Here is a 13,857-nt window from a genome sequence, read left to right as displayed (position 1 = left end):
TAGGGCATGGGTCTGGATTACTGTGAGCTAGTCCAGGTTGCTAGCATTCCAGGCCACACAGGTACTAAAGTTGCTTTTGTTTTATTTTGTTTGATGTTGGTTTAGTTTTGTTTTTTCTTGAGGTGGGGACAGATTAATTACTCTCTAAGAAAGGCTGATAACATTTGTGTGTTTTATAAATGTTTTGGTAAATAGTTATTTGAGATGGGGCTGTGTGCTCAGCAGCAGGCACACAAAAGGGAATAGAATAGTTTTGACCTAGAGGTATTCATAGACATACAGACAGACAGTATCTACGCAGTGGGCTCACTGCCGCACTAGAGGGGAAGCACAGGGCCCCAGGACAGTATTTTTCAGACCTTAGGTCACCATCCATTAGGGAGTCAGACAATCACTTTCATGGGTTGACTTTTTTTTTTTAAATGATTAAACCAGACTGGAATAGAATAAGAAAGAAAATATCAAGGTATGTCGCAGTAGTAAAGTTACGTTTTATTTGGTGAAACTGTTATGTTAGATAAGTTTACATGCTTGCACACCCATGAGTGTGTGTGTGTGTGTGTGTGTGTGTGAGAGAGAGAGAGAGAGAGAGAGAGAGAGAGAATGTAAGATATATTTCTCACTGTGAGCTAGAGATCAAAAAAAGTTTGAGAGTCGCCGTGCTAAGAACAGAGGAAGATCTCTTAGTCTCCTCTCTAAGCTCGTGAGGACAGGAGACAGGTCTTCTCTTTACCTTGATACACACATAGTACATACATGCAGAGCTTAATACTTAGCTGAGTGCATAGTTTATTCATCGAATGAAGAAAGGACTAGAAGGAGGAAGAAGATGATGATTTCCTAAGCCAAGATTTTTTCCTTTTTGTGCCTTTTAATGTTTTGAGATATAATGTACCTACAATAACTGAACGTAAGTGTTACATGTTCAAGATAAATTCGTACACTCTTGTAACCCACACCTCTGTCAAGATATAGAATATTTCCATCACCTTAGAAAGTTCCTCTTTTCTTTTCCCAGTCAATTCCCCTCCCCAAGGCCACCACTGTTCTGAGTTCTTTCACCATGAATTAGTTTGACCTATTTTAGAACTTCACAAAATGGGATTATAGAGCAGATGCTTTTTTATAGCTGGCTTCTTTTGCCCAGCATGATGTTTTTGAGCATCATCTACGTTATTGCATGTGTCAGTACTTCCTTTTTCTCACTGCTCTTTGCGATAAAAATGGCCAAAAGGATGCTTTGGCAGTGAAGCAACAGGAGTGAGTGGTGAGCCTGGGTACGATGGCATTCTGATCTTGACAATATCCAGAACTTGCTTTAAGACATGGGATGAGTCTTATTCCAGATGGCATTCTGATCTTGACAATATCCAGAACTTGCTTTTAAGACATGGGATGAGTCTTATTCCAGTCTGTGCCCTCTGTGTGATGCCTTCTTCCTAGTGGGTTGAAACTCAGTGTGTGCTGCAGATAGTAAGGATGCAGAAAGTTCTTTTTGTTGATGTCAGTACATTGGCACAAGGACTAGCCTTTGCCCGCTTTTTATAATATAGTATAAAATTTAAACTCAGACTGTAGCAATCCATGTGAGGCATCTGATACACACCAGGAAAACCCAACTTTAGGCCAAAAGGACATTTATTCTGAGCTGACTTGATGGAGTCTAAGAACTGTAGGCTCGTTGGAATGTGATGTTCCTCCCCCGTACTCCTGTGGCTCTGTCGCCCCAGGAACAGATGGATGAATGAAGAACAGGGCATTGTTCTCATGCATAGCTGGGATGTTGCGCATGCTGCGTCCATCGGTGGAGAATCTGTGACATCGTGTGCACCCAAGTCAAACATGAGGGAACCCAGCTTTCTGGACAGGAAAATTTATGAAGGGCAGTTATTTTTCTCTTCTGTGTGAGCTTGAAGTGGGTGTTATTATACCCACTTTTTTTCCTAGGCCTTCTCTACAGTCTCAGGTTTCAACTGGTAAAGGGTTAATGAGCTGTCAACTCATGTCATCACACATCTGGATGGGCTATCATTAAATTCTTATAAAAAATTGATTTCCCCTGGGAAAGTTTCATCAAACATTTATATAACCCAGAAATGGCCAAGGGAGCCCATCTTGGCTACAGAACCCATCAGAAGCCATAGAAAGCATGTTTTGTCCCCATTGTGAGCAAAATGATGTCTGTCTCGACTCACTGGATTCCCCTAGTACTTCTGAAATACAGGGTGGGGCAAAAGTAGATTTTCAGTTGTTCGTATGGATAATAATACATGAACTGTGTTTCGTGTACTCAAAATTGCAAACCTACTTTTGCCTCACCCTGTATTCAAATCTCATGACCTCACCTTGCAGAAATTGCTTCTTTGTGAATGCCTCTGTTTCCAGCTGTTCCCTTGCAGATTGTGGGTAGCAAGGCTCTGGAAAACCTATTTTGCATCTCCCTGGTTAGCTGAAGGTTAGAGGAGCCAAAGAGTATGTTATGAGTCAGACCCCCGACTCACTGGCACAGAGAAGCTATAGAACGCTTATATAATAGAGGCTGTGGACCAGCCCAAGCAACCATCCTGCCCTCCATGGGCCATGCAGGGTGAACAACACAAAAGGCTTCAGTGGCTACATCTACCACTTGACTTAGATTCGTATGCTGCCTAAGTGGGTTATTTTCTGAGAGCTTGGCATCTTGGCTTCCGTCAATCCACTGATGTTTATTAAATGCCTACCAGGAGCAAGGCCTAATGGTGGGGGATTTAAAAATGAAGTAAGACGCCCTGACCGGTTTGGCTCAGTGGATAGAGCGTCGGCCTACGGACTGAAGGGTCCCGGGTTCGATTCCGGTCAAGGGCATGTACCTTGGTTGCGGGCACAGCCCCAGTGGGAGGTGTGCAGGAGGCAGCTGATCGATGTTTCTCTCTCATCAATGTTTCAAACTCTCTATCCCTCTCCCTTCCTCTCTGTAAAAATCAATAAAATATATTTTTTTTAAAAAATGAAGTAAGACACTGGCCAAGCCCTCTTTGAAGCTTGCCTTCTGGTGGGGGTGATATGAAATGGCAAGTCACAGAGTGAGGAAGTGTATTCTGTGTCACATGAGAGCTGCTGATGAATGTGGTTCTGAGTGGAGGCCAAGGTCAATGCATGCCAGGGTTGCAGGGCTGTCTGGTTTCCCAGAGGCTGGGAATTTCATTTGGATCTCGAAAATTGGGTCCAGTTGCAATGAGTGAGAGGAGTGGGAAACATTTCAAGAAGAGAAAATGCTAGGAGCTGAAGAGCAAATGTGGTGAATGTGAGGATATTGATGACTGGTGTTTAAGTATCTGCATAGTGATATATATATCCTGTTATTGGCCTCACAACAACCTATGAGACTGCTATTTTCCCTGATTGAGGTTTAGAGAGGTTAAGTAGCTTGCTCATAGTCATACAGCTGATTTGAGGTCTATGGTTTTCCAATATGTTACCCTAAACAGAGAGTGTGTCATTGTATTAGAGCAGAGGGGTTTGAAGAAACAGCTAGAGAGGGATGTTGTTAGATGGTCAGACTAAAGAGATTACAATTTGTTTTGGCCATTGATCTTACTCAAGTTATTTAACTTCACTTAGTAAACAGAGGCATTTTAAACATTTCCAACTGAGGAAGGTGGTCTTTAATTTAGGGGGGCGGGGAAATAGAGCTATTCTAGGCTCTTCAGCAGGAGAGGGAAGCAGGTAGCACTGGTGTAAAATGATAAGGGTGTGAATTAGGATAGAGGTAGTGAGAATGGAGAGAAAAGGAGGTTAGTAAAACCATGTAAGCGTTTATGAAGGGCACCCTGCCTCCCCCTACATTCTCTTCTGCACTAAAAACCTTCACCCCCACCCGCACCCCCAGCCTACACCCTTGCTCAGCCCTGTGGGTAGTGTCACTTCTGTTCATCAGACTTACAGACCTCAGGAGGGCTTGCAGGCTGAAGGGCAGCTCGGCTAGAGCAGCAGGTCTCCCAGAGGAGGAAGGGCTCCTGCACGTGCAGCCTCCCAATCAGCCGCTTTTGTCTAGCTTCCATTTGTTCTTCCCTCTCAACTGAATGTAATGTCTTTCCGTCTCTAGTTGAGCTGTAACTGCTGTTCTTCCACTGCAGCCAGGCACCTGCCAGAGCCTGTTGGCACTGGACCCAGAGCCCAGCCACTCTGTCGCTGAGCTTCTTGTCAGATGCTGGGAGGAGGAGGCAGATCACAGGCTTTTTCTTCCCCAGTAGTGGCTGCTCCCAGTGTGATCGTGATGAAGGGGATGAAGGGGCAAGGCTGGGAATGAGTTGATTTGATGCCTGCTTATGGAATGCAATGACAGTCAGGCAGATGGTCTTACTCTGTTCCTGATTCTCCTCTGACATGTCTTCTTGGGTTTGGGATCTCTAAGCTGCTTATGCAATAGAGGGGATAATGGACGACCGAGCTATTGGGATCTCTGGGTCCCTTGGGAGGGATGGGGAAGATTGTCATAGAGTTACAGAATGCCGTTGCTGAAGAGGGCCTTAGGGATTGTATTTTGTCAAGTAGTTTCAGACATTTTCTCTAGCAGAAGAGTTCTTTCTTCAAACCAGACCTTACAAAGAATGCCACTTTATTAAGTAGAAAAAAGAGCAGAGTTGGTTTGGTTGAAACAGGGATAGGAGGCTCCAAGTCCTACTAGTTGGGCTGCCCTTTTACTGCTTCTCAAGGGCAGCCTGAGACGGTTCTGGCACGGAACCATAGAGCTCTGGTCTACAGCTTGAAAACCACTGACCTGGCAAACGGTTCATTTTACAGTTGAGGAAACAGGTTCGGGGATGGGAGTGGCTTTTCCAAGGTTGCTGGCTTACTATCCAGTACTTCTTTAATACTGTTGTCTCGGTCATGCCTTTTTTATTTTGCTTTAGAAAATCCAATTATTTTAACATGAATTTTCCCACTAAGACTTATATTTAGAAACGTTTGGCCTGGTAAATGCTATTTCTATAGGGCAGGAGCATTAGTGCTGAAATCTTAGTGTGCAGCTTAAGGCCTATTCTAGAATTTTGGGAGTTGATGGGGGTGATCACTGACAGAGTCAGGCCCCCCGTCCTTCTCCCACCTCGAGTTCTGAGTTTGTGGAATTAACTGTTCTTGCAACACTTCTAACTTCTGGACTCTGAGTGTGGAAATGGCCTGGCTTGGTTGGTATGTACTGACTTAACCACAGTAACCCTCAGGGATTGGCAGGCTGTATTTTTGTTATTGAATTTTGTTATAATGGTGTCCCCAGAGAAATCCGAAAATAGGAGAGGATTCCCTTTAACTCTTAACTCTTTCTCATGTTTACTGAATAGCACTGTACAGTGCATAATTAGATAATTTTATTTTATCCGAATGACTCCTCTTTCTTCTGAGAACCTCACAGTCCTCTAAGGTATATTTTACCATTGAAATGGAAGTCAGGAACTGAGAAATCTCACCCAGGTCTTGGAAGTCAGAATGTCAACCTTCTTCCTACTGCAGTCATTTCATTGACATGGTCACATCTGCTCTGGAGGCCACCCTCACTTTCTGCCAAGCCCTGGGGCTGTCCAGGGTTTGCTCATGTGCTCTCCTCTCCACAGCAGTGTTGTGACTTAGGCTACCACGCCAGCCTGAACCGGGCGCTGCGCACCTTCCTGTCGGCTGAGTTGAACCTGGAGCAGTCGAAGCACGAGGGTCTGGATGCCATCGAGAATGCCGTAGAAAACCTGGATGCCACCAGTGACAAGCAGCGCCTCATGGAGATGTACAACAATGTCTTCTGCCCACCTATGAAGTTTGAGTTCCAGCCCCACATGGGGGACATGGTGAGGCTCTCCTCCCCTCACTTACTTGTATCTAGATTCACGACACTAAGGCCGCATTATTCTGGGGAGAGTAAGGCCTGGCCTTCCCGTCAGGTGAGTGAGGCGCTCCCCTCATTCAGCAAACAGCTACTGAGTGCCTGCTGTCCACTAAACTTGACCCTAGACGTTGGGGATTAGAGCCCTCGGGAGCTTACAGTCTGGGGAGTTGAGAGAGAATTAGAAATATGCATAGGATTGGGCACCCAAAGGGATGAGAAGGATCAAAGGAGTGAAAAGCAGCAGATGTGTTCTAAAAACTGCTAACAGTTTGGTAATGGTGAAAGGAAGAGGGAGAGGGGAGTCCAAGTGGTGAGGTTGGAAGAAGTGAGAGCTGAGATGGGCCAGATACCAATGGCTTTGTGGGGAGGGAAGGCTGAGAGGAATAATGTGATCTTTTGTCATTTGGCAGAGTTCTGAAGGATCTTATTCTCCTAGGGTTAGAAGATTGCAATAAAAGATGTCGTTTTGCTTGGGTATTGAACAAAAAAGCATAGGTACCTACAGAGAGGACAGGAGCTGCAATATCATCCAGAAGGCCCGTGCTGGTTGCCCAGGCAGGGGAGGCTGAACCGGGGGGCCCTGTTTTGGGCTTTTCACCTTCAGTGACTGAAACAAGAAGGGCTTAAATCAACTAAAGTGAGAGGGAAGAGAAGCTTCTTGGCTTCCATTACTGCGAATCTTTCGGTTCCGCTTCTGGTGGTTGTGCACACAAATGAGTAAACCTTATCCCTGTAAGTAAGAGCCACCATTTAATCTACTGCTCAGATAAGAAGGAGGATGTATAGGCTTACATAATAAAGGCTCAGGGTGGAACCAGCAGGCATGGCTAGATTTAAGAGTGGGAATTTTATGAGGACCCGGCTTTTCTCTGTGTGCTCCATGTCCTATGTCGGTCCTATTCTCAGGCTCTTATCTTGTGGGGGAAAGATGACTACTCCCGCCTTATCTTTTTCTGGGTGGAAATCCAGTGGAGAGGGTATCTGCTTACCTCCTAGAAGCTCCCATAGTCTCATGTGTCTTCTTGGTTCTGATGGGGTGACTTGCCTATCCCGAGTCACTCGGTGTGACTAGGTATTTGCAGTCAGCTGCTTGCCTTCTGCCCAGGTCACATGCACCATCCCCTTATTGAGGAGAGCCCCCATCCAAAGTACATGGCGTGAGTTGTGGAGTGGGAGGTTCCCTGGAGGGCAGTGAGGCCAAAGTTACCAGACAGAGGTGGGTGCTAGGTGACCAAGAAACCACAGTGTCCTCCTAGCAAGGGATTGGCGCTTCCGGCGCTCCCGTTAGAATTAGCATCCAGACCTCTGTAGTAAGCCCTGCTCCAGAATGACAACTTTTGCAGTGTAACCGGAGGATCTGCTGTCATCAATAGGCCACTATAGTGAGTGGGACATTTCATTCTTAAAGACAAAAATGTGGAGATGATTTCTTTTCTCTCCTTTTTTGGAAAACCAAGCCATTTACAGTCTGTTTCCATTGCTGTGGCTTGAGAAATGTCAGCGTCTGAACAGATGGGGAAGTGAGATGGCAGCATGTGCAATTAGAGCAGGGGAAGGAGTGTCACCAAACCCCAGGAAGCCCCATTCCTCACCTGCCCTCGCTTCTTGCCTTCCAAGCCCCTTCTCCAGCTGCCACTGAGACTGCTTCCCAAGAATCAGTGGAACTTGGGGACTAGCTGAGTGGTGCGATACATTTTCGGGTGTTGACTGGTCCTTCTGAGCCAAACAGCTTGTCTCCATAAAGGGGGGATCCAAATGCTGGGTGCTCGGGCCCCCTCCTAGCTCTGTCAGAGCCTCCTTTCCATACTCCGGAGCACAGCTGGAATGCATTACCTTGCACCCCGGTAGAGGACCACTGCCAAAGCATGCCTCAGCAGCCCTGCTGCTGCTTAAAGGAACAGGCGTGGAGGTGGTTTTCTCTCCTTGACTCCTCCCTACTAGGTCTGGGTTACTTTAAAAATTTAGTCTTCTGCCTAGGCCTTTCCTTTATGTGATGTAGCTGGTCAGTGGCTGAGTCAGGCAGGGCCAGGGCGAGTGCTAGATCTTGCAAAGGTTCCGCATTCCAGTCTAGCCTTTATATGAGTGGAAAATAGAAAGAGGAGAGGGCAGATCTTTCTTGGTCCCTACAGCCAGTCTATCCCCATCAGTGTGGGTTGTCTGTAGACTATAGAGGCAACAAGAGGGAGCTGCCTGGAAGTCTCTGAACTAGGGCCAAATTTCGGGTGGCATTTTGACTGGAAGCTCTGAAATTGGCCGGGGCCCCACATTGACTGGTATTCTGGGGCGCTCCGCTCATGAGTTGATGCCAAGCACTCTCAGATGTATGAGGAGGAGGTGCTTGGCTCTCCTTTTGGTGCCCCCGGGGGTTGGTGGGGCTCTGGATGCCTGACCGGTGACATCAGGCAGCCAGAGAGTTTTACTCTTGGCCCTAACTTGGCCAGAAAGCTGGCCACCAAGCTTTCTTCATTGTGTCTGCTTATACGAGAGCCAGAGTGAAGTCAGCTCTCTTCAGATCTGAGAGCTGGCTCAGCTGGCCCCTCAGCTGGGGGAAGAGGTCGAGTTAGTTGGGAGCTTAAAAGCCAATGAAGGAAAAGGTCAAGTCCCAGTCCCCTTCATTTGAAGAGAGGTTTTGTCTTTTCAAGCAAGAGAATGGTCTGTGGGCATGTGGACATGCCCACTCATGGCTGGGGAAGAAAGGGCAGTTCTTTCCAGACGTTCTCTAGATGAGAGGCTAAGAGACACATGGTGGCAAGGTGACAGGAGCTGCCTCCCCGTGGCTCATTCCTCCCAATCTGCCAGCCTGTTCCTAATCTGTCATCCTGAGGACGGGGGGTGACCTCACGCTCATGCCATAGCCATGCCATCATCAGGAGACAGTGGCTTGACCGTTCCTTCACACATCGCTTGCTGGCGATGATCCTTGGGGGAAGGGTGGACTTCGCTCCCACACTTCTGGTGAAGACCTGAGGTCTCTGAAAATGCCAGCTTCCACCAGATTTCATGCCCTCTGGGGCCCTCTACCATTGCCTGGGGACTTGGTCCTGGCTTTACACTTTCTCTAATTGAGTCAGAGCTCTCATGCCTGGCAGAGATTTATAAACACATGCTGACTGCCAACAGCGGCAAGTTAGCCTCCTGACCCACTTCTCTCCTGCTTTCACTCTGGTGTACAAAGGGGGGTGAAGGGGGAGCCAGAGAGGTGGCCACTTGGACCTCTAGCAGGAAATCCTCCCTGTGCCAAAGCATTGTGTGTCTGCAGCTGGGGCTGCCCAAGGCGGTCTTCTCTGGCCTAACTCGGCTTCCATGGAGCCACAGACCCTGCGTAGATAGGCCTCTGCCAAGCACCAATCTAAAGATGGGCTCACAGAGAGGCCTGGTCCTCCCAAATGGGTCCCACTCCTCATTCTTCTTTTGTTCTATTTGGTCCTGGAAGAGATCCACACGCTTTGGCTTTGGATTTTGGTTTAACATAGAAACTGTGAGCCTTACAGCTTGAATATGTGTAGTTTTATTAGCAGGAATGGGACCCCAGAACCGCCGAAAGTAGTGTCCTCCTTCTGACCTGGTATCTCTTGCTTCTGGCAGGCTTCCCAGCTCTGTGCCCAGCAGCCTGTCCAGAGTGAGCTGGTACAGAGATGCCAACAACTGCAGTCTCGCTTATCCACCCTGAAGATTGAGAATGAAGAGGTAAGTTTCCTGCTTAAGAGGCCAGAGCCACCTTCTGAGGTTCCCTGTTGAACTTGTTGCCGCCTATCTGGGAGCAGTGGAAGGAGCACGCAGGGAATGTCCGGGCTGCTGCAAACATTTCCTCGCCAAATGTAGGCTTGGATTTTCCCCTCTGCTACATCCTGCCCTTGAACTCCAGGAAGTTGCTCTTGCATTGCCAAAGGTTGCGCTCTATTTTGAGCTTTTGCAAAATGCTTTCTTTCCCCCTCTACACATTTAATCAAAATGGCACTTGGCAGCTGAGTGAACAATATTGTGTCTCTGAAACCACCCCCTCCTGCCTGGCTTTTTCCAGCATTTGCAAACAAACAGAGGCTTTTTGACTTGGATGCTTCAAACATCTCTGTCCTTTTAGAAAAGGGTGACTTTCTCCTGGGCCCACTGTGTTTGCTTTCAACAACCAATTCAAAAGGGCAGTATGAATGATTATCAGGTTTCTTTTCTTTTGAGCTCACATAGCTTCTTGCCTGGCATCTTAGTAAGTCTTGCTTTTCCCAGGAAGATTAGGAAGGACTGGGCATGGGTCGCTTAGTTTGTAAATGGGAAACAAGTTTGTTCATTTGTTGAAGGTCATGAAATAGAACCTGAGGCATTGCAGGACCATGGCCATCACACATTTTAAGTAGCTCTTTATATGATGGAGTATGTTTGAAATTTTATTCTCTCTCTCCCTTAGCACTTCTATTATAGCCAAGAACGAATATTAAATTTTAAAAGTAAATATTAAATAAAAGAGCTGGGAGCTGGGTCAAGTATGTAGCATGAAGGCAAGTGTCGGGGAGGGGATGGTTTATGTCCTCACTGGAGAGTGTAGCACTTGATACCAGGTCCGTGTAGTGTTTATCACTCACTTAACATGTTAAGCACCCAGCCTGTTTTGTCTTCCGGACGGAAAGTATAGTGTCAGTCACCGGTGATTGACATGGCACTTAACGTGTTAAGCGCTGTCCCATGGGAGGAGGCAGAGTTGCACCCTCTGGACAGCATCCTCCCTCCTTCCTCAGCCCACTCCTCTTTCCCTTCTCCAAGCTTCCATCACCTTCCCTTCACGCATTATGTTGGCCCTTGTTGTGGCAGGTCAAAAAGACAATGGAGGCCACTCTGCAGACCATCCAGGACATTGTGACCGTCGAGGATTTTGACGTGTCTGACTGCTTCCAGTACAGCAACTCTATGGAGTCCGTCAAGTCCACAGTCTCAGAAACCTTCATGAGCAAGCCCAGCATTGCCAAGAGGAGAGCCAACCAGCAAGAGACAGAGCAGTTCTACTTCACGGTGAGGGAGCGTGCTGGCCTTTAAAGATCATCTGTAGGCGCTGCACACACAGGAGATCTGGGACTTGTACTCTTTGTCACGTGTCTGAAGGGCAGTCTTTGAATATCCTAGGTTTAGATCTGGGCGTATTCAGAGACCATCCCTACGCTTGTTGTATGTGTCTAACAGGGACCCTCAAGAGAAAGGATGCACCCAGATACTCTACCAAGATTTTTTTTTTAACCATTTACTAGGCTTTTGTTTGAAAGTTTCTTTTTCAGTCATAGGGGGTCATGAAAGGGGGCCTACATCTCTTGGGTCTTGGGAACTACATTCAAATATTCTGGCTGACACATCTTGGTTTTAAAGTCTGTAGCCTCTTCTAGGTGGTGTGATGACCTTCTTTTATATTTTTTGTTGATGGGAATTTTTTTTCACAATTATTGCTAAAATTCAGAGGGATAGGTAGCATTATTGGTTTGCAGAGAATTTTAAAACATTGTATTTTTTGTTATTCATGTATCTCCTAATATCTCTTTAAACAGATGGACCCAACTTTTTATTTATTTTTTTTTATTTTTTTATTTTTTTAAATATATTTTATTGATTTTTTTACAGAGAGGAAGGGAGAGAGATAGAGAGTTAGAAACATCGATCAGAGAGAAACATCGATCAGCTGCCTCCTGCACACCCCCCACTGGGGACGCGCCCACAACCAAGGCACATGCCCCTGACCAGAATCGAACCTGGGACCCTTCAGTCCACAGGCCGACGCTCCATCCACTGAGCCAAACCGGTTAGGGCTGGACCCAACTTTTTAAAATGCTAGTAGTGTTAACAGCCCTTTGGAAAGTTGCTGGCTGGTCTTTGGTGCTGCTTTTCAATAATTAAGTTATTCTGAGTTTGCCAAGTAGGATTTATTGCCTGGACTAAAATTTATTTCCTAACCTTCTGATGACCAAGAAAGGAGAAATTAAGCTTGCAGGTGTGAGATGAAATATAGCCAGTAAATATGCATACTGATTCTGAATGAGAGAAATCAACTTTTTTCAGACAAGAAACACAGTCTATATGCAGTAAATTGACTTTTTCCTACAAGTAGAACAATTTTTTTAATTCTTCCTTGAACACTGCTTTTTCGTCATTAAGAACACTAGTGATTTGCTATCTTTTTAAAAATGAAATTTGTTTTTTTTACTTAGTCAAGCTCAGAATTCTTAGGTGTTTTTGTTTGTTTGTTTGTTTTGTCCTAAAGAAGTGATTTAAGGGAGTATTATTCTTTAAAATAACTTCTTTCTTGTTATACAAAGCAACAGATGCTTATATAAAATTTAGAAGCAAAATGAAGAAAATAAAAATCATTCATAATCTCACTACCTAGACATACTAGTGTTAGGATATATGCATACACATATCTAAGCATGCATTTATAATTTTATTACAAAAAATGGGATAGTGCTGTACATATTGTTTTGTAATCTACTTTTGTTTACCAAATTATTAACATTTTTTCTAAGTCACTTAATTATAACACTTTAGAGTGAAATACTCAAATCTATACATAGAAATAATGGGTTGACATTTTGGCTCATTGATTAATTTTTGTAAAGTATTTAGCACACTGCCTGGTTTGTAGTTAGTGCTCAGTAAGCACTGAAAATTTATTATCACCATCATTCTTATTTATTTATCAATCATTGTTAAATTGCTCATTGATCATTTATTGAGAATGTTGAGGGTATACATGAAGAAGGGGATGATGGGATTGGTATATGAAAGGTTAGCTTTCATTTTTACTTATATATTTCTAAACAGGTATGACAGATTGATTTTTGTAATTAAAGAAGTTTATAAGTATATATAAATTTAAAAATGCACACATGCACACTGCACACATGCAAGAGTGGTGACCAGGAAGAATGGAGTTGGGGAAACATCACACACAAAGCGATTTTTGTGCTTGATCCTGAAGGATGTGTGAACTAGGCGGTGAATCAGGAGGAAAGAGCAGCATGTGCAAAAGCATAAACACATGCAAAAACCTGGGTTAGCTATTAAGAGAACTTCTTGACTATGATGAGGGCTGTGTTGCTGCCCCAAGCTTCGTTATCTCAGGAGGTCATTGAACACTCTAAAAGCTTTTAAGAATAGTATTGTTTGGTGGGTCTGTCTGGACTGCTTAGATATAATAGTACTTAAATGACCCAATCATATTACACTAAAGAAGATTTCCTCTTTTTTTTTTTATTAAATAAGAAATTTTAGACTTAAAAATCTGTATTTAAGACTGTCAGATTTCCTTTTTGGCTTTAAATGAATCTGTAACATTTTTATTCAAAGTTGACCTTCAGAAGGAGCAGGAATGACCATCTTCAAACTGGTGACCTCTCAAATCTGCCCGCTCTTTCACCTCTGTCTGCACTGATGTTCTCTAACCATTTCCTGTCTTTTGTGGCCATAGCGCTACTTATCAAAATTGTGTGCAAATTTCCTTGGCTAACAGGAACATGTTTTTTTTTTTGTCTGAACTTGTCTAATAACAGATTTACAAGAGAGTTCATTACTTTTGTGACTGGTGCTTAGAATGTGTCAGTTAATTCATTTCATGATAAAAGGGTTTTTGGATAGTGGTGAAATGGACATTCATGAAAAGGGGATATGCATGTTAAACAGGATGGCTGCCTGTGCTTGCCAAACCAGTCAAAGCCTACACAACTGCTCGTGGGCTTTTTTTAGTTTGTTGCCTCCACAAACATCGCCAGGTTTTTCCCCGTGCCCTTCACAAACAGCAGAATAGCGCATCCTATAAGCCCTCTTCCTTTGGAACGTTGGGAAGAGGTTCCTTGTGGTGGCTTGGCCCCCTCGGTAGTGTGCCCAGGGACCCAGAGAGCTGCTAGGAAAGCTTTCATCAGATGGATCTGTTCAGATGACTTCAGTTGGAAATTTGAAGCATTTGTTGGCGTCCCAGAAAAATTATCATGGAATTTTAAAGCTTGAAGTGATTTTTAAATATCATCTAAACA

At 44.8% G+C, this 13,857-nt stretch overlaps 1 protein-coding gene across 9 annotated transcripts in view; it reads left to right on the top strand.

Moving 5' to 3' along the window:
* The window catches only part of SRGAP2 (SLIT-ROBO Rho GTPase activating protein 2), a 246,341-nt gene that overhangs the window by 186,807 nt on the left and 45,677 nt on the right, over window positions 1-13,857 (top strand). For 7 of the 9 annotated variants that reach the window (XM_005885243.2, XM_005885241.2, XM_005885242.2 and 4 more), the window contains exons 7-9: window positions 5,592-5,816; window positions 9,440-9,541; window positions 10,658-10,855. In XM_005885243.2, the coding sequence (XP_005885305.1) occupies window positions 5,592-5,816; window positions 9,440-9,541; window positions 10,658-10,855 (525 nt within the window). The remainder of the gene's footprint in view (window positions 1-5,591; window positions 5,817-9,439; window positions 9,542-10,657; window positions 10,856-13,857) is intronic. The other 2 variants (XM_005885244.2, XM_005885240.2) reach the window with 1 other exon arrangement.

Source organism: Myotis brandtii, unplaced genomic scaffold (assembly GCF_000412655.1).
Source record: "Myotis brandtii unplaced genomic scaffold, ASM41265v1 scaffold898, whole genome shotgun sequence".
Lineage (NCBI taxonomy): Eukaryota > Metazoa > Chordata > Mammalia > Chiroptera > Vespertilionidae > Myotis > Myotis brandtii.
Note: the sequence above shows the minus strand (reverse complement) of the source record. Positions and strands in the feature narration are given on the sequence as shown.